Genomic DNA, 23,309 nt, shown 5'->3' with positions numbered 1-23,309 from the left:
AGTGTAGTTGTGTAAAGTAGTTTTTTATACCGAAATTTGCATATAAAGCCTCAAAATCTGCAACACGGAAAACTAGGGCGAAGTGTTTGAGAAAACTGAGCACTGAAAACGACTGCTTCTGCTTTCAGGAAATACATTACGTTGTGGTTCCTTCCGTGCAATACATTATATGGTACTGAGAGTTCTTAAAATAAGAAATTTTGATGCTTGAACTTACCTTGTTACTTTTTTGTCGCTTCAAAATTGCCACCCCATGTCAAACATAGCAGACACCCCGCATGTGGTGTTCTACACGGTGAGTATGGAAACAACAATTGGAATGCAACATCGTTTGTAACGTTTGTTTTGATTGGATTACCACATAAATTTTCATAGCATAAATAATGCCCTTAGTTTTCTCAATTGTACTGTTTCACATTTTCATCAGAGCCTTTTGTAGCCAACTAAACGGCATAGGGTTTTATTATTATTGGAGGCTGTACAGTTGCCTAAAACTGCTTACATCCACTTCATTTGAACTTTGATGGCTAGTTGTCTCACTGGCAACCACTCCAGATTTCCTTAATTTTTATTAGTAAATGAACAATTTAGTCCATCAAACAAGCATGATTATCAGTCCTTTCTCTAAATTTTGCACTATTTTCACATTTCTTGATCTGTGAGAGAAAAATATTTCTTCTCACTACTGAAAAATCTGTTCTCAGCAAATGATTGGTGAAAGTTAAATTGTGATGTTAAATTTTCTTGGTTTCTTTTTTATTTTCATATTGTGACGTCATGAAAAAAGAAGACCATGGGTGATGATGTCACATAAAAAGTACACAACTTTCTTCAAAAGGAAGGATAAAATCATTAGAGAAACATACTCCACCATTATAACTTGTGTTTTACGATATTTCTCAACTCTCAACAGTTAAATTTTAATTATTTAAAAAGCTCTGCAAGCCTTGCGCTTTAAATATTAAAATTTAACTGTCTCAAGTTAAGAAATATCGTAACACACTTGTTCCAGTTGTGGAATCTATATGTACATAGTTATAAGTTACTTATCCCCAACAGAAATGTTACAGCCCATTTATTTATTCAACATCAACACATGCAATACTACTTACACTTTGCCTCCAGATGGGAAAGCTAATGCTGATAAATTTCTTCCTTGTTCAATACCTATTAATAACTGACTGTCAACACCTTCATATCTACAATGTTAAGATAAATGTGTAATCCAAAAGCATTTTTTTAATCATCCTTAAAAAAACAAGGTAGGTTAGAATGAAATCAATCGAAAAGCAATGATTCCAAAAACTTCAACAAATAAACATCAATTATCTTTTAATAAGGGTATTGTAGCTATCTATGAAATATAACATTAAAAATGCAATTGAAAAGTAGTTCATTTGTACTTTTATTATTTATTACTGAAATGTAAATATTTCTGTGTCATGTTGGTCTGTTGTGGCTGGTGGTCGCGTTAGCAATCATACCATAAATAATTATAAATTGAAAGAGGCATAGTTCAGTTTTTCATTAATTCTATTCATATATATATTGAATGTACTGGTTTGTTACATTTACTTACTTGAGTTTGATTTGAATTTGAGCACTTTCTAAATTCATCTCCAAGACTTCATCCAAATCATCTCTAAAAAGACAAAGGCAAAAGATTTTTAGAAAGGAAAAACAAATGTACTGCAATATTGGATGTTTTGAAAATGATTCGAGACACACCTTTATATTTGTATTTGAGTTAAGTTCCATATGAGTTACTGATTTATTTATTTTTCGAATGCTTTTTATGAATATTTAGCGTGTTTACTATATCGAAGTTGTATGATTTTTGTCTTTTCTTTAGTTTCACAGGTCTTTAAGATTTGCAACTACTGGAGAGTGGCTCAACCTTCAATTGGCCAAACAAATCTTCTTGAATTAGTTCTGATCATTAGTTGTACGTCTGCATCCACAAATATCATTCTTTAAATTTAGGTTAAGCTCATCTCAAAATGTTACTGTTCTTTAAATAAACTACCATGTTCATATAATCATGCATACAATTTCCTTTTCTTTTATTATTCAATAAACACAATAAATCGATATCACACATAAAAAGGGATAACAGGATTCTGCACAGTATAACATACCACATGAATTTAATAACTTTACCTTTTTGTAATATTAACTGAAGCCTCAAAGACTCCACTGTCTCCTGCTACAGATTCGTCACTCACTGCTGCAGATACACTCCTTGTATTCCCACCGGATAAATTATTACACACGCCAGAACTAGTCTCACTAATAGGACTTAACGGTGGAATAGATCCCAAGTCTAAATTATCCGGGTATTGTGCACGCCTCACATTATTATTAGCAACACTTTGATATCCAGGTTCACCCTGGAGTGATTGTCCTGTTGCTACTTGTACTGGTGGAGAAAATTCTGCGGTGGGATTCACTTGTAACAATGCAGGATCCCCAGTTAATTTTGATTGTTCAGCCATAATATTTAATTGCAGGCCACTAGGTGCCTCTGCAATAACACCAATGTTTGTATTTACAGAGTATGTAGGTACCTTACGTTGTCGATCTGCACCAGTCATATGTTGTTCATATGAGGGTGGAGGTCCAATATCATACGGTGAGATGGGTGGTGAAACTGACGATAATGATGAACGGGATGATAACGATTTCATTGACGATGATAAATTACTGGCCATAACACTCTGAAGGTAATTGTTCGTAGCTGCTGCTGTAGTGTCAGAAATATGAACTTCCTGTATAGGTGAAATGCTATGACCTTGAAGAAGTTTTTCTACCCTTCTGTGAAGGTCAGGTAGATCTGAAGTATGCTGTTGTTGTCCATAAATGTCTATCATACTATTTGAATTTAATGAACTACGACTAAGTGAAGATAATGATCCCATAGATCCCAGACTGGATCCCGAGGAAACAGATAATGTACTGACAGATGAATACAAACTGAAACAGAAATCATAAATATCAAATTTCTATAAATTACTGCAAATATGTGATGGATGGTTGTTCTTAGTATATTAGCTCTTGCTTTTAATTGTATTTTACATGTTAAAATAAAGACCAAGACTTCTGCCGACATAAGAATTTTTCATGGTGACCCATTCTATGAAAATATAAAGAAGACTTCATAAGTTTCACAAATTTTAATAACCTTCTATACGAAAAAAAAGGTCTTCATACTATTTTTTTAAGTATTTATTAAATCATGTCATCTTTCAACCTGTTCTCCATACTATCTTGTAATAACTTTTCTTAAAAGGCAAGTTATTTTCCGACTAGTTTAAGAACTAGTGTTAACAATTACATTTCCTGTTTTACAGTTTTCATAATCATTTGATGGGAGAAGACTTTATAAGTTTGATTAACTAGTCTCCTCGAGTTTGCATATTTATGCAAATAAACTATATTTAAACTTATCATTTGAATTTAAAGCTTCTAATACCTGCGTAGCTGAGTTTCAAGTGTAGTTGCCAGGACTGTAGTATCTGACAAGTCTTTTACCAGACTTGTTCTCTCTACTTGTAACTGTAGTCTGAAAATATAGTTAGTCAAACTTTTAATATAAAATACTAGCCTAAACAATGTTTGGTTCATAGAATTATATAAGGTGTACAAGTTCATATGTTATAGGTCAAATATACACTAGGTTCAAAGATCAATCTGTAGCTCAACACTTAAAACAATAGACAACTTTCGAGTTTGATGCAAATCCGTCAAAAACTTTGGTTTCAGTGAATATCATTTGTGTGCTTAGGGGCGTCATCACTTCCATTCCTTTGTTGAGCAATTGGTGGAAAAAATTATAATGCTATATTGCAAGATTTATTCAGCAAATTAAATTCTTATAATTGATATTCAGCACTGCTATCATAAGGGAATAGTGATAAGGTACCTATTGAACAAATATTATTTCTTAGTTATACTGCACAATGACGATCACTAAGACGCTTAATGAATGTTAATAGTGCAGGGATACAGGCGATCCACTCTAAATGGAAAATGATGTCATAAAGGCACACATAATTGACAAGTTTTTTTGTGTAAAAGACAAACTCGAAAGTGGCCTATTCTCAATGACTTAGAAAAAAAAGTAATTGACTAAGTTTCCTATCCAATAATGCTATCATCATGAACAAGCATGAAATATTAGCCACTGGACTATTAGCAAACAATAATCAATAGATCAAATTATTATATACTCCTAATCATGTGAAGATGTTATTAAACACATTACTTTTCTTTACAAAACTTTCATCATCTTTGTGACCTCCGTTCAAAAAATCAATTTTAACATTAAAATCCTCACTTTTACCGTTTTGTTGATTTCTAAATACATTTAAATTCTTCAATCAAATAAACAATTATAGTGTTCAGTAAATACCTGTCAGCGATTTGTTTGTTAGATATTTCTGCGGCATGGTTTATATCCCACTCTAACTGTTGAATTTTCTTCGCAACACAGTTTATATCATTGCTGCTACGTCCCTTCATATCAATACTCCTCAGTTCACGTAATAACTGTTCCTTCTCACTGATCAACATTAATCTGAAACAACATACAATATAGATTAAATTTTGTCTTTTATTCATATGTTTTCCTTAAAAAAATACATGCAAATCAATTCCCACAATGAGTGATTTTACAACAAAAGTCATTTTTTAATCAGTTTTGCATCAACACATTCTCAGTCATGTGTCACGTGCTCTCATTTTATCAGTGTTGCATGGAGTATTCTATTTTTTTCATTATTTTGCAGAGGTTTTTTTTTTATTATAAATTTGTGTAAAGTATTCTCATTTCATCAGTTGTTAATAGTCTCACTTTATCAGTTTTTGTAAAGTTTTTTTTCCCAGTTTAAAAAGTATTCTTATTTTATCACTTACTTGGACTCTATAATAGATTTCCCCAATGCTTTATATTTTACTATCGTCTATTCTCTCTTCCCCACATATCTTGTTTTACTATTTCATTACAGGTACATTTCACCTTCTTACCAAGTCAATGCCTTTTTATAAAATTTCCATTGCAAATAAGCCTTACAATCCTCCCTACTGTATATTTTTATTCACCCTGACCTACCTATCTTTATCCATTTCGTTCTGTCCAGGGATCATCTGTTCCTCGACATTAGCCAATTTATGTTTTAGATCAGACAGTTTTGTTTTAGCCTCGTCATACTTCAGTCGTGTTCTAGCAATCTCAGCAATGTAAGTACCACTTCGCAGCCCAACCTGAAATAAAAGTCAAACTTGATTTTAAGTAGTTCAACCACAATATAATATGCAAAGTAAAAGGGGCATCAGTATTAGTAATCAAACGTCTGTATCACTCTAGTCTGTCTTAGTCTGTAAACATGGAGGTTGTTAGTTCAAGTTTTGCACAGAGCAGGTGCTCTCAACTCCAATTTAGGACTGTCTGTTTTCCTACAGAAGGTGTGGTTCTTCAGGGCAATCCAGCTTCCACAACCAATACAAATATACCATCACAAAATAGTAGAATAGTGTTGAAAGTGGCATTAAACACCAATCAATCAATGTAAAAAATAATTTTTGCAAACAAAAAAATATTCTAGTTTAAAAACTGTAGGAGTGGACAAACAATTTAGCCAAAAGTTTCAACATTCTTTATTCTGTAAATGATTCATTAAATTTAAATTCTGAACAATGTGGATGTATTTCTTTTTTATTCATACATATTCTATGCAGAGGAGAAGGCACATTTTGTAGCTTGTAGTTCATGCTCTCTATTGTATTTGTAAGTTGAATTTCAGAACTGATTTTTTTGTTAGTATTATTACCTCTCCTCTGAGGTCAGTCTGTGAAGCAGTGTTAGACATATGTGGTATTGACAATGTAGATACATCTGGAGAAGATCCACCATTCTTATGACCCAGAAATTCTTCTTTTAATTTGGCAAGTGACTGAAATTAAAATAGATATTCTACCATTACATGTTTGTTAGTTTGAATTATTGCAAATTTCAATCTGTTTCAGTTTTGAAATTAATTAATACATTACATTTGTTAAATTCATACTTTATAAAAGTTATCATTTGACATTTTGATCAATCCTGATAGACCTTTGAGAAGATATTGTACCTGCATAAGATTTTGTTTTTCATGTTCTCCCTCTGTAAGCGATGCCTGCATCTCTCTAATTTCACCAACTATAGCTGCAGCTTGTGTGATGTTATAGTTGCCATTCTCTCCGGATAATTTCTGATCAACTCTGAAAATGTAACAAATCCACAGTTTTATACTATGTATGTTCTATTATCAGAAACTCCAGCTTCCATCCATATAATTGAAAACTATTGGAGATGGCAATTCAGACAATTCCCAGGTTTAAAGATGTCACAATCACTTCAAAATATTTTGGGGTACTTTTTTCAATCATTTTGTTCTCTTTCATGTTTGACACGGGTTATGTTCTTCTCATATATTTTATGATAGTATGATACTAAACCCCTAACAGGAGGGATTGTACCTGATATTCATATGATGAAGACATAATCTTTCAATCAGTTTAATTGAGGTCTGGAGCTGGCATGTCAGTTAACTGCTAGTAGTCTGTTGTTATTTATGTATTATTGTCATTTTATTTATTTTCTTTTGTTACATCTTTTGACATCGGACTCGGACTTCTCTTGAACTGAATTTTAATGTGCGTATTGTTATTCTTTTACTTTTCTACATTGGCTAGAGGTATAGGGGAGGGTTGAGATCTCATAAACATGTTTAACCCCGCCGCAATTTTGCACCTGTCCCAAGTCAGGAGCCTCTGGCCTTTGTTAGTCTTTTATGATTTTAAATTTTAGTTTCTTGTGTATAATTCGGAGTTTAGTATGACATCCATTATCACTGTACTATTATGCATATTTAAGGGGCCAGCTGAAGGACACCTACGGGTGCGGGAATTCTAGCTACATTGAAGACCCATTGGTTGCCTTCGGCTGTTGTTTGCTCTATGGTCGGGTGGTTGTCGCTTTGACATATTCACCATTTCCTTTCTCAATTTTATTTTTTTGGGTTCAGCATGACAACCTTTTGACAACCAAAAGCCAGAAATGCAGGTTGTATTCAATTTTATTTTCCATCCAATATTCCTCCCTATTTCTACATCAAATATACTGTGAATTCATTTATTTTCATGGTTATCATTTTTTGTAGATTGCTAAAAACTTGCATATTTGGAATATTCGATTGTGTGGTTTTGTCAAACTCTGCATACTAAGCCTATGGAAAATATGTTGTTCGTTGAACATTTGAATTTGTGGTACACTTGTGCCCACGAAACCCATGAAAATTGGTATCCAAGAAATAATAATGAATCCACAGTACTTACTTGGACAGTGTTTCCAGTCCTTGTTCTTTATAGGTCATCTCAGCTTTGATCTGGTCCAGCTCTCGTCGTAGTCTGGCCACTCGTTTCTTGGCATGATGGACATCAGCTTTGAGAAGATCTGGGTCATATTTACTACCTACACTGGAGTTAGAAGCAACTGAAACATATAAAATCTCATTTAATACAGTTGTTCTAATTCATGACAATTAGTTGTCACAAAATGATGACTCAGTTATTGAATTTTTATAGCAAAATAAATGCTCAAATTTCAACATATTGTACAGAAACAAATCAAGGTTAAATTACAGAACATCAGGTTATCTCTATCAACATAGTTTAAGCAATAAATGGCCACAACTTCTAAGTGACAATAGCGAAAATCTTCACAATCATTCTTGACCTCCATTTTGTTTTTTGTCACAAGCCTTTTCAAATTTTAACACAGAATCCCCATACTATATTCAATAAATAACCTGATTTTCAATCAAGACCGTTTATATTTATGTAATAGTAACACTCAGAGAAAAAGACTTTCATTTTTCCCCTAGGGACCAGCCTTACACAAATGAAACATTTACATAAGCATATTTCCTTATTAAATAGCTTTCATTGAATAGTTTCAGCTAAACTTAGTGACCAACCCTGTATCAGGGTTTCCGCTGGCGGTCGCCATTTTCGCAATTTGCGAAAAAATAATAATTGTGGCGATAAAAATTCGTCATTTGCGAAAGAAATTGGCGAAAGAAATATATAGAACGATTTATTTTCCTCCATCTTGTTTATTTACTTTTTTTCGAGTTTCTCGGACTTTTCCCGATCAGACACTACTCGGAATTTACCTTGACCTCATTAAGGTTTGGACAGAAAATCAATCAATAATCAGCTGATTGCATTTTATAGCTATCGACAACAAAGGACTATTTTAATAAAGGTGTTGATTGAATTGTTTGACAGAATGATATGGTTAAATGGCTTCTGCTAAATGTCACATACAGAATTTATTTACCACTTTGCGACGCACGTGTTTGAAGCAAACTTTTGACGTCTCCTCCGGTAGTTTAGTAAAGAAAGCTGTTGTTGTGACGAAAAATGTCCAAAAGCAAGAAAAATCTCGGATTTAAAACTTTAATTATCCTTTGACTTAAATATCGGTAATTGATTAGGAAGACGTTTTTAAAGTCGTTTGAGTGACACACGTGTTTCAAGCCTAGTTTTACGTCTCAACTTTTTCATTTACGATGGTCAAGAAAAGAAAACTGTCGTTCTGAAGAAATCTATCCAAAAGGTTGGCTCGAATGAGAGTAGCCCTTCAATGTATTGACTACACATGACACGAGGGATCAATTTCGTGTGATAAAAGCTTTTGCTTTGTTGTAAAAAGACTTCTTAGTTCAAAAGGGAACATCAGTATTTTTCTTTTAAAGAAACTTTTCCTATACGAACTATACTGGTATTATATAATCAAAACATGTCCATTAATTTTGTTATATTCCAGGACGTATATCTTCTTTATTATTGAAAGTATAGTGGCCCAATCAATTAGAAAAGTTGTTTAAAATACAATGAATAGTATCTCTTTTAAATTAAAAAAATCTGTTTTAAAGTAAATTTTTAGTGTTTATTCATAAGGCCAAATAAAAAAGCATGTGTGTTTCCTGTTTCCCTACCTACCCTATATTTTAAGCTTAGAAATAGCCTACCCTAAAGTTTTTTTTATCATTTTTCAATAAGCACTGTTAAAGTCAGGATTTCTCTCCCATAGACTCAATGTAAAAAAAAATGGTAAAATAAAAAAAAATCCCTACCTACCTACCCTATTTTTTTCAAAGATGAAACAGGAAACACACATATTATTTTATTTGGCCTAAACATGTAAACTCTAAAATAAGTTTGAGAGCATAATCATAGACACAATGGGGGAAAGGGGGGGGGGGGGTAGGAAAAAATGTAAATAATTTAAAACGAAAATGTAGTCATGTTATTTGGCGAAAAAAATAATAAAGTGGCGAAAAATATATTGTTTTGGCGAAAGAGGTGGCGAAAAAAATAATTGACCCAGGGGAAACCCTGCCTGTATGTATGTACCTGTCCCAAGTCAGTGGTTGTCGTTTGATGATGTGTTACATATTAATTTGATCATTTTTTTGTACATAAATTAGGCAGTTAGTTTTCTCATTTGAATTCATTGTTTTACATTTGTCATTTTGGGGCCTTTTATAGCTGACTATGGGGTAGGGGCTTTGCTAATTGTTGAAGGCTGTACAGTAATTAACCTTTGGTTGTTAATTTCTGTGTCATTTGGTCCCTCATGGAGAGTTGTCTCATTGGCAATCATACCACGTCTTCTTTTTTTTTTATATCTATCCATCTGACCAAAGGACAAGGTCACAAAGATGTTAACTGATTGCCAACTCGACTCTATCAATCAGACTTAAGGACAAGGTCACAAGTATATGTAAATAACTACAGGTCACTGTACGGCCAGTATGTTTTTATGCACACAGTACTGTTTTCGACATTTAAATTCATAAATCTACTGGTTTTACTTTCTCATCATTTCAATGACAATAAATAAGGTCTCACATGGATTCTTTAAATGTTTCTAGAGTTGCAGGGTCATATCTAAGAAATCAAAAATGTTTTTGCAAAATGTTTACTTTGGTATAACTTTAACATGTGATATACCTCAGAGCAATAATAAGGAAATAATTATGTATTGTTTACCACACCTGTACATACATTTAAAAAGACTGTTTACAAAACTAATGGGCTATTTTAAAACCAACAAAAACTATAACATATGAGATGGGGTTATCAAGTACATTTAATTCACTAAATTTGGACCACAACCCATTTTTTGCAAAAAACATGCAATACTACAAAAAATAATGACATTAAATCTATCATACAGAAAACATAAATTATGACATGAAAACAAATATTTTTACATTTACAGCAGTTCTGGAATGACATTTTTTTACAGTAAAACCTGTGTCAACATTCCCCGTATTTTCCGTTAACCTACATACATCAGATACGTTTCAGATATATGTATACCTAACAAATCAAATTTTACATGTAATGATGAAAACATAATAACTGACATAACCTGACACTAAGATATTTAAAATATAATTAGTAGGGGCTTTTCATGTCATAATATTGTCATAAGTTATTGCTGGGGTTTTCTGTGACATGTATGGAATTTAAAACACAAATCAAACTTAAGAATTCCTAGGTATTAGAAGTAATCCTGAAGAGCTGTAATAAATAACTATTTAATTGTAAATAAATGTTAGACATAAAGATTGTCCCTTTAAAAACATCTAGTTTAAATTTATACTACCCTGTAGCAAGAGGTCACTGATACAAGATGTTACAGTAAAGTGTCTTTTGCAGTTGTCTATACTGTCAGATTGAAGTATGACTTTCAAATAATTCACTTTTTATGCCAGGATACTGACAATCTTAAACTGTAGCTAATTCAGACAATATCTAGATGGCAAATTATGTAATTAATTTTCAAACTTGATTTAGATGACGTCCATCTTGTAAGAGAATCTGCAAATCTCAACTAGTTCCTGGTTACTATTTATGTAAAAGCCAAAATTTATATAAAAGACTGAAGACTTGTCTTAGATGATTTCCATCTTCAATTCCAGTTAAATATAAAAAGAACATTTGGTATGATTGCCAATGATACAACTCTCCACAAGAGACCAAATGACACAGAAATTAACAACTATAGGTCACCATAGTGACGCCTTTTGACACCACCCCCTTTCCTCCATAACCATAATGACGCCTTTTGACGCCTGTGTAGTACCTCAGTTGAAACGTTTTGACTACAAAGTGTCTGCAGTAGACTTAATAAAATTTGTATCCAATATGAAAAGGAATATCGTAGGAATATTTGACTCTAATTTGATGAAATATTTGTTTTTCCCAATGTATTAATACTTTAAAGCATATTTTTAGCATTCTATTGAAAATTCTTATGCAAATCAAGTATGCAAATAAAATTCAATAGAGGAAAGGGTTAATACGTTATAAAAGTCTGACTAGTCAGTCAGGGGTACTACTTGTACAAGTGTATTTTATTTACTTGAAGAAGTGAAAAAAAATATACACATATAAGTAAATAAATAATGTTTGAATAATCTCCCCTTAATTTTCTGAAAAATTTACTTGTATAAGTAAATTTTTCTTACAATCCAACAAAAATACTCAAGTTTTGAGGTGTGAAATCATGCCTTTAATGATTTTTCCCAGGTTTGCTCAAATTTTTTCATTAAAGTTCAATGTTTCATCTCATTAATTCATCAAAGAAACTGATTGAGCAAAGATCTTGTATATTTGCGCAAGGCCTTCAAAAATTGCTCCTTTGGGGCTTGTAAATGAGCAGTGTTTAGAAGATAACAGACAAATGGGACTTTCATTGTCCATGAAATTACACTTAAATGATTAGTAAAGACATCTGCATAGGGTTCACAATCTAAAATTCTATTAGAGCAAAGAAATATTCAAAATTTAAGAAAAGAAGAAAGGTTGATTTTTTTACCTATACAAGTAAAAAAATCTGAATGCCGAAGGGACATAACTCAGCCATTTTTTTTTCCTATACAAGTAAAAAAAATTCACTTGTATAAGTATCCTACAAACTTACTTATATGTGTATATTTTTTTTTACTTGTTCAAGTAAATAAAATACACTTGTATGAGTAGTACCCTGACTGCTAGTCCTAGATGATTAGAGGTCTATTACTTGATGACTTATTTAATAAACTTACGACTAGTTCTGGATGATTTCCATCCTGTTAGAGTATCTGTCAGGTGTTGATATTCATCCTGAGCTAGTATTAACCTCTCCTCTTTCACAGAATAAATTTCTTTTTTGGCCTGAAAAATAGTATTTTTGAAAGTTAATATGCAATTCTGATACTGTTTGCGTATTTCTAACAGTCTCATTGTGCACAAATATTAAATATTTTTTCTCTCTTCTTTTTAAACCATTTTGTATAATTATTTTGATTTTGATGATAAACATACAAATTTTAAAACCATAGTCTCTTTTAAATAATCTAGACATTTTTTAAGAAAGAAAGGACAAAGTTGATCTACATTTGTATTATCTTTTTAAAATCCCATCTTAAAGATAAGTTTACCACAAATATTTTATAGAAATAGAAATATGACATTATGATATCACAAGAATTTTTGTAACAAGGTGCATTGTACTATGTACAGCTATTAACCTATGAAGAATTACGGCACCTTCAAAACATCAAGAAGAGGTCAAAGTACAATCGAAATAATTCTAACAAAAAGTATCATCACAAAAATCATTGTTGCAAAAAAACTTAACAATTCATTACAATAAAAATCCTCTAAATAGATATCTTTGTGGGTTTTTTTATGGAATGTAAGATATGTTGTTAAGTATGAAATGATAATAATGTATTCTTTGATAAGTAATGTGTACTTAATTAAATCAAACTGTAAAATTTTAAGGATAGAGTTACTTGTGGTAGAAAGCTATTTATATTTTAACAAGGATAATATTTTAATTAAAGTACAAAGTTTTAAATCTCAGACTTACTCTTAAGTGTTCTGAGAATGTGAAAAATGCATAATTACTGCTATATTAAATTTCCTGCACTAAAAATATTAAGATTTTTTACAATAATAAACTGGTTGTTTTAATAATTCAACACACGCCAATTGATGGAAGATTCAAGGGAACACAGAACAAAGAGATATCATTTGATAAAAAAAACTCAGATTTAAATAAAACACCAATCTTCAATACCCCTAACCCTTTGTCCCCTCCACTCCTCACAATCCTCAATTTAAATATATTGTGTTCCCTTTTTCAAGTTTACAAAGGAGTAGGTCCGGTAAGGACCGATTTGGCCTCAAATTTCAGATTCATCTGACGAAAGATTTTGACCACTTTTTAAACACTTAAGTGTCTATTTCATTTGATTCAATTAATTAATGTGAAAGATTTTAACTAATTTAGTCATTAAAAACGTTCCCATTCAAGCTTAAATATGAAAAATCTACAAAATATGTCGAAAAATGTCACTTTTCAGATGGTTTTTGTCAAAAATGAAAGTGGCCACATCCGTGTTCATCCTCAACCTTTATATATATGTTATGTATTATCATCAAATACAACTTACATTTCAATATTTAGGATGAACACGAATGCGGCCACTTTCGTTTTACGCGGAAACCGTCTAAAATTTAACTAAAATGCTAGAATTATGAATTCGAAGATTTCAGTAATTTAGCATGACTTATTGGTGCTAGTACCCAATATATGTGCATTGTATTGTCAAAAACAGCCCATATTAACGTAGCAGAAGCATTCTACTGTCCATTAAATAACTAACAGTTTACATTTTAACAATTTTGTAAAACTGCTATATTTTGGGGCAAAAAAGGGGTCTTACTGGACCTACTCCTTTGGTATTAAGGTGACCACAGTCATGGGGATGAAACAATGAGTTACTAACTAACAACAACGTGTATTTATTAAAGAAGCAATGGCTAGAAACTAACCACATGTGATATTATACAGAAAATGCCAGTATGCATCAACACAGAATACTCTATTAGTAAAAACCTTATTTCTTTTCCAATGTAAGATGTGACTAACTCCTGTTGTATACATGCACAAACTTCAAAGAATCCTTTTCATGTAATGACTCAACTAAATCCTTTTTTTTCTAAATCAGCCTTAAATACACTAACCAATTCACTTCCTCCCTGTAATCGGTCTCTCATGAATCCCTAACATGCTAAAAATTCTTCACAAACATTGGATTTAAATTGGTGCCCTGTAGAAAAGGTGACCAATAAGCAACCAGCTCATTTCTTTCTAGATTTATAAATCCTGAGCTTATTTTGTATGAATGTGTGACACTTTTTCGTTGTCTATACATTCATGTGATTGAATTATTTGGGTTATACAACGCACCAGCTATATTTAGTTCTTTGGAAAGTGGCATTGCCATTCACGTTTAGAAAATTTTAAATTCAACTTTTACCTGCAAGTTATAATAGACTTATTTACACTTGTATGCAAATTTGTTTGCCATTACCTAAAATCACACAGGTTCCCGTAAACTTTGACATCATAATTTGAAATATTTGATGTCACAATTTAAAAGTGATTGTTACTTGACGTGAAAAGGTGATTCGGAGTTGATCTTAGGTCATTCGGAGGCAAGATACAGCTAAATACCAAAAGTGTAAATACGTTTATTGTTAGCTTTCCAAGAGTGTTAACCCCCAGAGTAACTTATGATATAACTCCTGGATATGTGCCTATATTCCTATGTGACATAACTCCTGGCTCAGAGCCTATACTCCTACATGTATATATACCTGAAGATCATCCTGTGCAGTAGTAAGGTATTCCTTCAGCATATGTTCTTGTTGACTTCTCCATTCTTGTCTGGGATCTTCTAACTGGTTCACTTCTGAAAATTCATTGTATGCACCACATTTATAATATATCTAGACAATTGGCAATATAAGTATTAAGCAGGATTAAGACTTTTTCATAGATTTTTATTTTTTCAATTTAAAACAATACAAAAGTCTACTAAATAAAGGCGAGCAAACCGGCTTTTTGTCCATAGATTTACGAGTTTTGAACAGCAGTATACCACTGTTACCTTTATTTACAACAAAACTAGAAAGCAAGCCTTAAACTTTCAGTATATGAAAAATTTATTATGCATATTTTTACATGATTAATCTTAGTCATAAGATTTTTTGGGAAACGCAGGCCAAGAGTATCTATTAAAACTATTTTAATTTACCTTTGAAAACAACCTTAAAATATTTATCATCATTGTAAGATTGTAACATATATGAAGCCTTTTTAATTTTCTTGTTGAGAAGCTTTTTATTGAGATAAACATTTTCTTTCCAAATACTTCCACATGAAATATAAGATAAGTATATTTGATGAGGTAGATACAATTCTTCAAATTGTCGATAAATATATGACAATGACCTGCCAAATATATCATTGTTTGACACCCACCTACACAAACTTGTCAATATCAAGCACATGTTGTACTGTACATCTAAAGTTGTTACAATCAATTAATATGCATCTTAAATACTTCAACATATATAGATTAATTTAACCACAAACCTAACAAAAATCAGTGCATTTCTTGTGCATTAATATCTTGACAAAAATTAAATAAGAAAAAAGTTTAATTTCTTGTTTCAACAACTTTAGGAGAAAAGATATTGGGATTTTTTCCAGAAACAAACCAATAATATATTCTCTAATTCGTTAATGGCATTGACAATGTACTCTTATATTGTTTACGCAGGCTTCTTATTTATGCAAGGTTAGGTTAAGTAAGATTTTACTATAAAACATACATTGAAATATATATGTATGTCCTATTTTCCATGTCTTAACTGACATAAATTTTATTTGCACAACTCAAAACATAAGGAAGTCATTGAACTGTGTATTAAAAAAAAATGTGCAATCACTATATCAGCTTTCAATTACTTCAAGGGTCCCTGGTCACATTGATTCATAAAAATATTAATATTCTCTACTATTATAATTAACCTTTCACCTCAAATTCGAATAATATCCGAAACACACCCTAACCCTGAACTGAACAAATTTAGATACATGTAATAAAGAGAACCCCTATAATTAGGATCATTGATCTATGAATTATCATGGTTTTCTTTAGTAAATATCTAGTACATTGAACCAATCCTTAACTTTCCCTGGCAACAATTTAACTTCAGTAACATCCAAATTCTTCATTCATTCATAGGAATGTTTATACTTGTCAAGGACAAAGAGAATGGAATGTCTACATCATTAGTTGTATATAAACAGCCAATAAAAATAGTCTGTAGTGCAGTACACACAGAGAAAATATGCCATAACTCTATAGCACTTCACAGTCAACAGTGAACAATCAACTCAATAAAACTGTAATTAAATGGTCTTATTGAATATAGCTACTGTTAATCATTATCAACAATTAAACCTTCAAAAGAGACACAAATATCGGTCAATAGACTTTAAAATATTTGAAGGAAAGTACAATTTTGTTTATTTAAGAAAGTTCTAAAGTATAATTTTTTTGTGGATTAATTATAATATTTATGATATTGTATTGTCTATTTAAACAATATTTGGTGGTGGTATTATTTCAATCACTGAATAGATTAATTCTCAAAATGAATGAAAATTTGTATTGCGCGAATAACCATGTTGTAAAGCATGATTAAAATTAAAATGATACTGTCCAAATTCCTTTGAATTAACTTAAAAGACACTACCAAAAGTAGAGGTCATGTTTGTCAATACATGTACATGTACCTCTCATTTACTAATGCCTGAAATGACCTTGCCACCAGTTAAGAATGCAAGAATGTAAAAGCATGAGATCATCTTCATGTTTATGTGCTCTACAAATCTTTCTTGCTTATATGTATGTGTTTGTATAAATGCATAAGTGATACATATATACTTGTCTTTAGATGTACCCCATGAGAGTCTAATTATAAACCATGGCAAATAAAAGTATGCCTGGTAACAATAAACCCTTTTAAATTAGATTATGCATGGCTCCTCAAAATATGACTTTTTTTTGTTTATTAAACTGTTGACACAGTGATATGCCTAGTTCAGGATATAATTCAGAATTTGATGGTATAATGCTAATGTTGACAATAAAATCGCATCACTAATAAAGGTCATTGTTTTGAACAACACTAGAAGCCACTTTCATGATTTTGCAGTTACTTTTAGTGGATAAACAGTAGCATTCTTTAAGACTGACATAATCTGCATTTATACAGTGTTTAATGAAAATTTTAAATAATATACATACATAACCAAATCTGCTCTATGCCCATGATGTTTATCAGACTAAAATACAGTTATTGTCATGATCAAAGCTTTACTTACAAGGATCTGAAAACACTCCGTTCTACTTGTAGAGATCTTTCAGGATTCTCTGCCCCCCCCCCCCCCCCCCCCCCATTTAAACACACCTAAGTTAGAACTTCATTGGCTTAAGTAATCATTACCAGAATAGAAAGCAAAACAGTGTTTTCAGATCCTTGTAAGTAATGTAAGCTAGGCTAAGAACACAGGGACCATATTTTAACAAGATTGGCTCTTTACAGGCATGTTTCATATAATTAGCAACTTGCCAATATAGCTACTACAAGTTTTAGAGGATGATCTTCTAACCAACTTACGATTTATATGATCAATGTAATATACTCCTATTTCTGGATCATGGCACCCCTCCCAACCATAAGGCAGTTCATCACCAATACAATCAGCAAATGTCTGTGGTTTTATGAATCTATAAAGAAAATACACATTTTAATGTTCCTGTACAATTTCTACGTCTTTTAATATTGGAACATCTATCAATAGACATAATGGTCTTAAAGTTAAACTGTCTTTGTTCAAGTAAACTGTTGAAGTAAACAATACGCGCAACTTCATTGAAAGCAACCAAAAACTTGAAACCTGAAGCATGCACTATCATGTTCTATTATTATGCTAAGTGGATTGTGCAATTGGGGTCAAAACTCTATTTTGGCATTAAAATTATAAAGATCATATCACATGTACAGGAAACATTTGTACTAAATGTCAAATTAATTGGACTTCAAGTTCATCAAAAAAAAACTCAGATTCAATACCAAAAACTTTAACCTGAACAGGATAGACCAATGGACGGACAGACAGACTTACAAAACACACCTTTGGACATAAAATATTCCACAAAATATTTTTTGAAATGGAGAAGTTAGCACATTCAAACCCTCAATATTTTCAAACAGGATATTTCCCATGACCAGCGATTTTTTTTTTATTAAAACAGTCTAGACATCACCACAATTGTCAGATTTTATTTCCAAAATTATTGACAGACCTATTATAAGTTGAATTGAATTACTTTGAGATCATTTTTTTCTTTCCTTAATCCTATGCTTATAATTCACCTTTGACACTTTAATTCCTTATTACTCTATATATACATGTTAAACACCATCCTTCAAAATTCATCATCACCTTCCCTTCAGTCAAAATTCTAAAGAAAACACTTCAGTTGTACATGTACCAATTCAATACCACATGTGGAATGTTAAATGTGTATGCATCCAACTTTTATTCATAAATATTAAGGACTAAAATAAAATATTGTTTGTTTCCCCAATCCCGACCGACCTTGCAAAATTGGTGCTGCTCATAAAATTTTATGGTCAACACCAAGTCAAATATTATTTTATTCATTTTGGATTTTCAGGCTTGCTAGATCGTCTGAAAATGTTCAAGCTTTTTGGAAAAATAAAGTATTTCCCTACCTACCTACGTACCCACATCTGGCTTTGCAGGATCGGGATTGGGGAAACAAACAATATTTTAATTTTGGCCTAAAAAAATGAAAAATCCTGACATTTTATTACGCACAGTATGAAAAAATCTAATCCATTTAAACGGTGTGTAATTATTTTTTTTCATACAACATTTTTCGTTTGTACATGTAGTGTAAGTGACCTTAGTTCTTTAATGTCTTACTTATTATTAATTTAATTAAAGGTATGTGGACAAAGGATAAGAAGAATGTACATATGGTTAATGTTACTGACCAAGTTTACAATGACCATTTACTGTTTGTTTACCTGTAGACAACATGCCACACATTCCACGTTTATACCCCTAGGCTATTTATAATACAGTTATGAATGAAATAAACACAACATAAGTATAGGGTTATATCAAACTATGTTGGTATTAAAAGGGACATGTATTTAATCACAGGATATTTCTATAATCAGATTGCAAGAATTTTAATGTTACATTTAATTACAAAATGAACATGTGTATTGAAATTCAATCAATACTAAAGAAAATGAATTTTACTAAAACATGATGGTGACTACAAGAATTGATGAAGCAGATATATATCAAGAGATGATAAAAGCAATTCAAGTCTTAAATTAAGATACAATGTTCACTGCACGGCAACAAATACAATTTTTTGCTTGTAGTTTAAATGGCTTTAGGTTTGAACTGTGTACTAAGTTAAGACCCATATTGAAGCCTTCAGTATTAGCCTACAAAATCAGTACAATAACTTGACCGCCACCGATTTAGACATGAAGATACATTTAAAACAAAATTGTTACATCATACAAAATTCTGCAAATAAGTAAATTGCAAAACAGATTTTGCAAAAAGTTTACATAGACTGATAGAGATTTTTAGTATTGTCGCTTTAAACCTTTCAAAAAAGTCTCCTTCCTACTGGAACTTACTTCTTTTTTCTACATGTATAATGCCTTGATTGATTAATGTGCGCTTAATGTTCAGTTGCAAATATTTTATGCATGCTCAGGACAAGAAAAAAAACAACAATATAAACAATAGATAGGTACTGTGATAGTGGTCTTACGAGATGAAGGTCTGGGAATAGGACTGCCATGTACACTGGAAAATGGGGGTATCTTGGTTATGGACAAAATTTAGGCTTAACTGATAACAAACCACCTACTGACCCCTCAATATAGCCTTGATGATCAATATCTAACTTAATGTTATTGTGAAAACAAATGCATGAGATTCCTTTCATTGTATTAAAGAGACATTCATGTCCAACTAAGGACCCTTACATTGTGTACATGTATGTTTAATTATTTAGATTATCACAGTTTTAAACTTTTAACAAAAAGCATACTTTCTTGGTGCAGCTAATGGAGAACTTTTACCTATCTACTAGAATAAGGGAAGCACCAAATTTCCCAAACCATAAAAAGTCTTGACATAAACCATCTTGTAATTTCAATTTTCAAACACCAGCTACATATATGTGTATATGTATATTGTAATCTTTAAATTTCTTTTAATCAATGTGTCTTTTTGAGTTGTAATTCCAAATGGCATTACCATACTACAGAGCATGAGATTCCTTCAAAAAATAGCAGAGAATAGAATCAAAGACATCTAGGGTAGACTAAAGGGTCTAATAATTACATTACTCGTACATGTACAAAAAAATAAATACCTGGCTTTAACAGTTACAGTAGTTATTCAGGAAGGAACGATCTTTTGTTAAATATATTCAACTTGTGTACAAAAATGTACATTTGTATACAGATTCACAATCAACCATAACCTTTGATCTCAAACCTTCAGCCCTTGAAATCGATTTGTTCAATGGTTACAATTTACATTTGAACATCCCATTAAAAGTTAACCATTATGCATACCAAGGATTCACCTGAAGACGGAATCACGCATTTCAACATTCTACAAGATGTATTAAGGTAAGTTAAATGAACTTGGTACTTTAACCTATAATGGTTTAATTTTTAAATTGTTATTTGGATGGAGAGTTGTCTCATTGGCACTCACACCACATCTTCCTATATCTATTGAATTAAGTAAACGGAATGGATAACTGCATGGTCACAGTTTGAACATTTGACCATGAAATATCAATACGAGTCAAGGTGTTAAAAAATGTCAAAATGTTTGGTCTGTAGTGTTTTCAAAAGGAGTTCATCACCCAGATTAAATGACGACCACACACTGCAGGACCACAAATCCAATGTTATAATCACATATTTTCATCTGCATTTCACCTAAGAAAGGATTACAAAAATGTGACAAAACCTCAAGGATGGAGTCCTTTTGAAATCCTCTAACTGTATTGTATCTTGCTTTATTTTGTCAACCACGGAGGTCCAAACTACATGTACAACTCTTTTCCAGATTTTCAAATCTAGAGGACCATGAGCCTAGAAGCAATCAGGTTATGTTTGCTTAAATTTCTCCTGATTTAAAATACATCTTCTTATTTCCGCTTTGACAAATGCGTATGGTGCCGTGGACTGCGTGTGAATTAATGTATAATCCACTACATTCTTTAATTAATGGTTATTCCTGACATTGGTGTGTATGTACATGTATGAGGGTAGACATGCCCTTTATGGGAAAATTGGTTATAATTTCACTGTGATTTGTCTACGATCTTATCATGTTTCATTAGAGGTCTCAAATAATTATTGTTAACGTTATTTTTAAGAAAAATATTAACGTGAATTGTCAAAATCAGTGATATTTTTTATCTTTTTTTTATCGTCATAAAGAAAGTAAACATTTTTTTTCATGCACCTAAAACTACCATAACATTATTTGTCAAGCATTTAAAGTGTTTTTTGTCATACAGGTACCCCCTTTACGGCCCTCATGTATACATTTGAACACAGAAAAAGAAATAATTGTAAGATTTGACATGCAGTTCATTCCTGGAGGTGGAACATACAAACTGGGTACGCTTGCATCATTAATTTGTGATAACTGAGCAATAATTCACCAACCTAAAATGCAGAAGTGACATGAGAAAATATTTTTTAAATTCCAGTTTCTACAGAGTTACTTCCCCTAAAAACATGAACTATCGAAACACATGCCAACAAACTACAGAATTACAGCTGTTCTCGTTGTATTATGCATGTCACCGTACACTTTCTACGGATAAAATCTAGTATGCTAGCTAACTTTTGGTCGTTTTGCAGTCTAGGAAGTGTTCATAATAAATAAAAACTTCGAAAACTTAAACTGCTTACCTGTCTCGCGGGTCAATCCAGCTCGTTTGATGTGTATTATGGTCTATAAAGAAAACTTTGCCGTCAAAATCACGGCATTCTTCCCAACCTTCTGGAAGAGGGATTTCTCCCCCACTCCGTCTCTTGGGCATATTTCATTGACAAAACATAAATAAATCCCTATCATCACAAGTCCTCCATGTTTCTCTCCCATATCTCATTAGCATATCTGACGTCACAAACAAATAATTTCAATGACAATTCAACCAATGAGGAACAATCTTTTTATGAAAGGAATGTGTTGCAATTTGATAACACAATGTGAATCAATTACATTATTAAAGACTTGAATTAAGTATTTAACTGTTTAAAGGCGAATATATGATTATTTTTTAAACACAAATTTCCAGTTTAAATCACAGTGAGTCCACTGGATGCATGTCATATTTATACATATTTTCTGATAAGTGCTATAATTTGTAAAATTCTTCCCATTTAAAATTCCTACCATTGAAAAAAATTACAAAAGTTTTTATCATCAATTAAATAAGAAAGTTATCACTAAAAGTATACGTACAAGATTGTATTTCAAATACAGTGGCCTCAATTAAATTTCACCTTAGGTGTACACTCAAAATTGAAAAGATCAAAGCAAACCACAAAAAAATAACTTGACTTAGACTGCACGATTGTATAATTCAATTACTTACCATCATCCTTTATTGGAAATTTACATCAATTAATCGTTTATTTATAAAAACAGAGCTACCTAATGCATTTTAAAAAAAAAACATACCGAGATATTTTTCAAAGCCCCTTTCTCTGTTAATAGGGACTCCGGTCTGCAGTATGTCACTCACGGTTGAAGAAACCAATTAGGTATGAATGCGCTTAGCCGACTTGAACTTTGGCGCTGACCACCTCCCTTTCTAGATTGTGAAGTCGACAACTATTAAAATCGCAGGTCCTAGGTGAACAGAAATTTGGATGATTTAAAAGTAAAAACAAAAGAATTTCGATCAAAAGAGGGCTTCAAGTACCCTCTTACCCCAGAAACAGCAACTGATCTTCGTCAATTTGCATTGCCAATAAATAAAGTCCTAAAAGACCAATTAAATAAGTGAAACAAGAAAAACAAAAATAAAGATCTACCAGAGTAATGCGCTTTTTATATTGTGGTATAGTGCAGAATACTGAAGAATAACCACAAAAGACTCACAACAAGAGAGCTCAGACTCTCTGAATTTCACACCAAATGTATTAGAAAAATTTATATTGGCCAGCAGAGATAGGAC

At 31.8% G+C, this 23,309-nt stretch overlaps 1 protein-coding gene across 2 annotated transcripts in view; it reads right to left on the bottom strand.

Moving 5' to 3' along the window:
• Positions 1-22,254, bottom strand: part of LOC134695907 (protein WWC2-like) — a 31,923-nt gene extending 9,669 nt beyond the window's left edge. For both annotated transcript variants that reach the window (XM_063557389.1, XM_063557391.1), the window contains exons 1-13: positions 22,036-22,254; positions 17,647-17,756; positions 14,770-14,864; positions 12,165-12,273; positions 7,375-7,531; positions 6,129-6,258; positions 5,829-5,951; positions 5,111-5,262; positions 4,412-4,576; positions 3,473-3,562; positions 2,161-2,973; positions 1,580-1,642; positions 1,113-1,199 (exon numbers count right to left, since the gene is read on the bottom strand). In XM_063557389.1, coding sequence (XP_063413459.1) covers positions 1,113-1,199; positions 1,580-1,642; positions 2,161-2,973; positions 3,473-3,562; positions 4,412-4,576; positions 5,111-5,262; positions 5,829-5,951; positions 6,129-6,258; positions 7,375-7,531; positions 12,165-12,273; positions 14,770-14,864; positions 17,647-17,756; positions 22,036-22,166 — 2,225 coding nt within the window. In that variant the 5' untranslated portion in view covers positions 22,167-22,254. The remainder of the gene's footprint in view (positions 1-1,112; positions 1,200-1,579; positions 1,643-2,160; positions 2,974-3,472; positions 3,563-4,411; positions 4,577-5,110; positions 5,263-5,828; positions 5,952-6,128; positions 6,259-7,374; positions 7,532-12,164; positions 12,274-14,769; positions 14,865-17,646; positions 17,757-22,035) is intronic.
• Between the last annotated feature and the right edge of the window lie 1,055 nt (positions 22,255-23,309).

This window comes from Mytilus trossulus, chromosome 14, assembly GCF_036588685.1.
Source record: "Mytilus trossulus isolate FHL-02 chromosome 14, PNRI_Mtr1.1.1.hap1, whole genome shotgun sequence".
In the NCBI taxonomy this organism is placed as follows: Eukaryota; Metazoa; Mollusca; class Bivalvia; order Mytilida; family Mytilidae; genus Mytilus; species Mytilus trossulus.
Note: the sequence above shows the minus strand (reverse complement) of the source record. Positions and strands in the feature narration are given on the sequence as shown.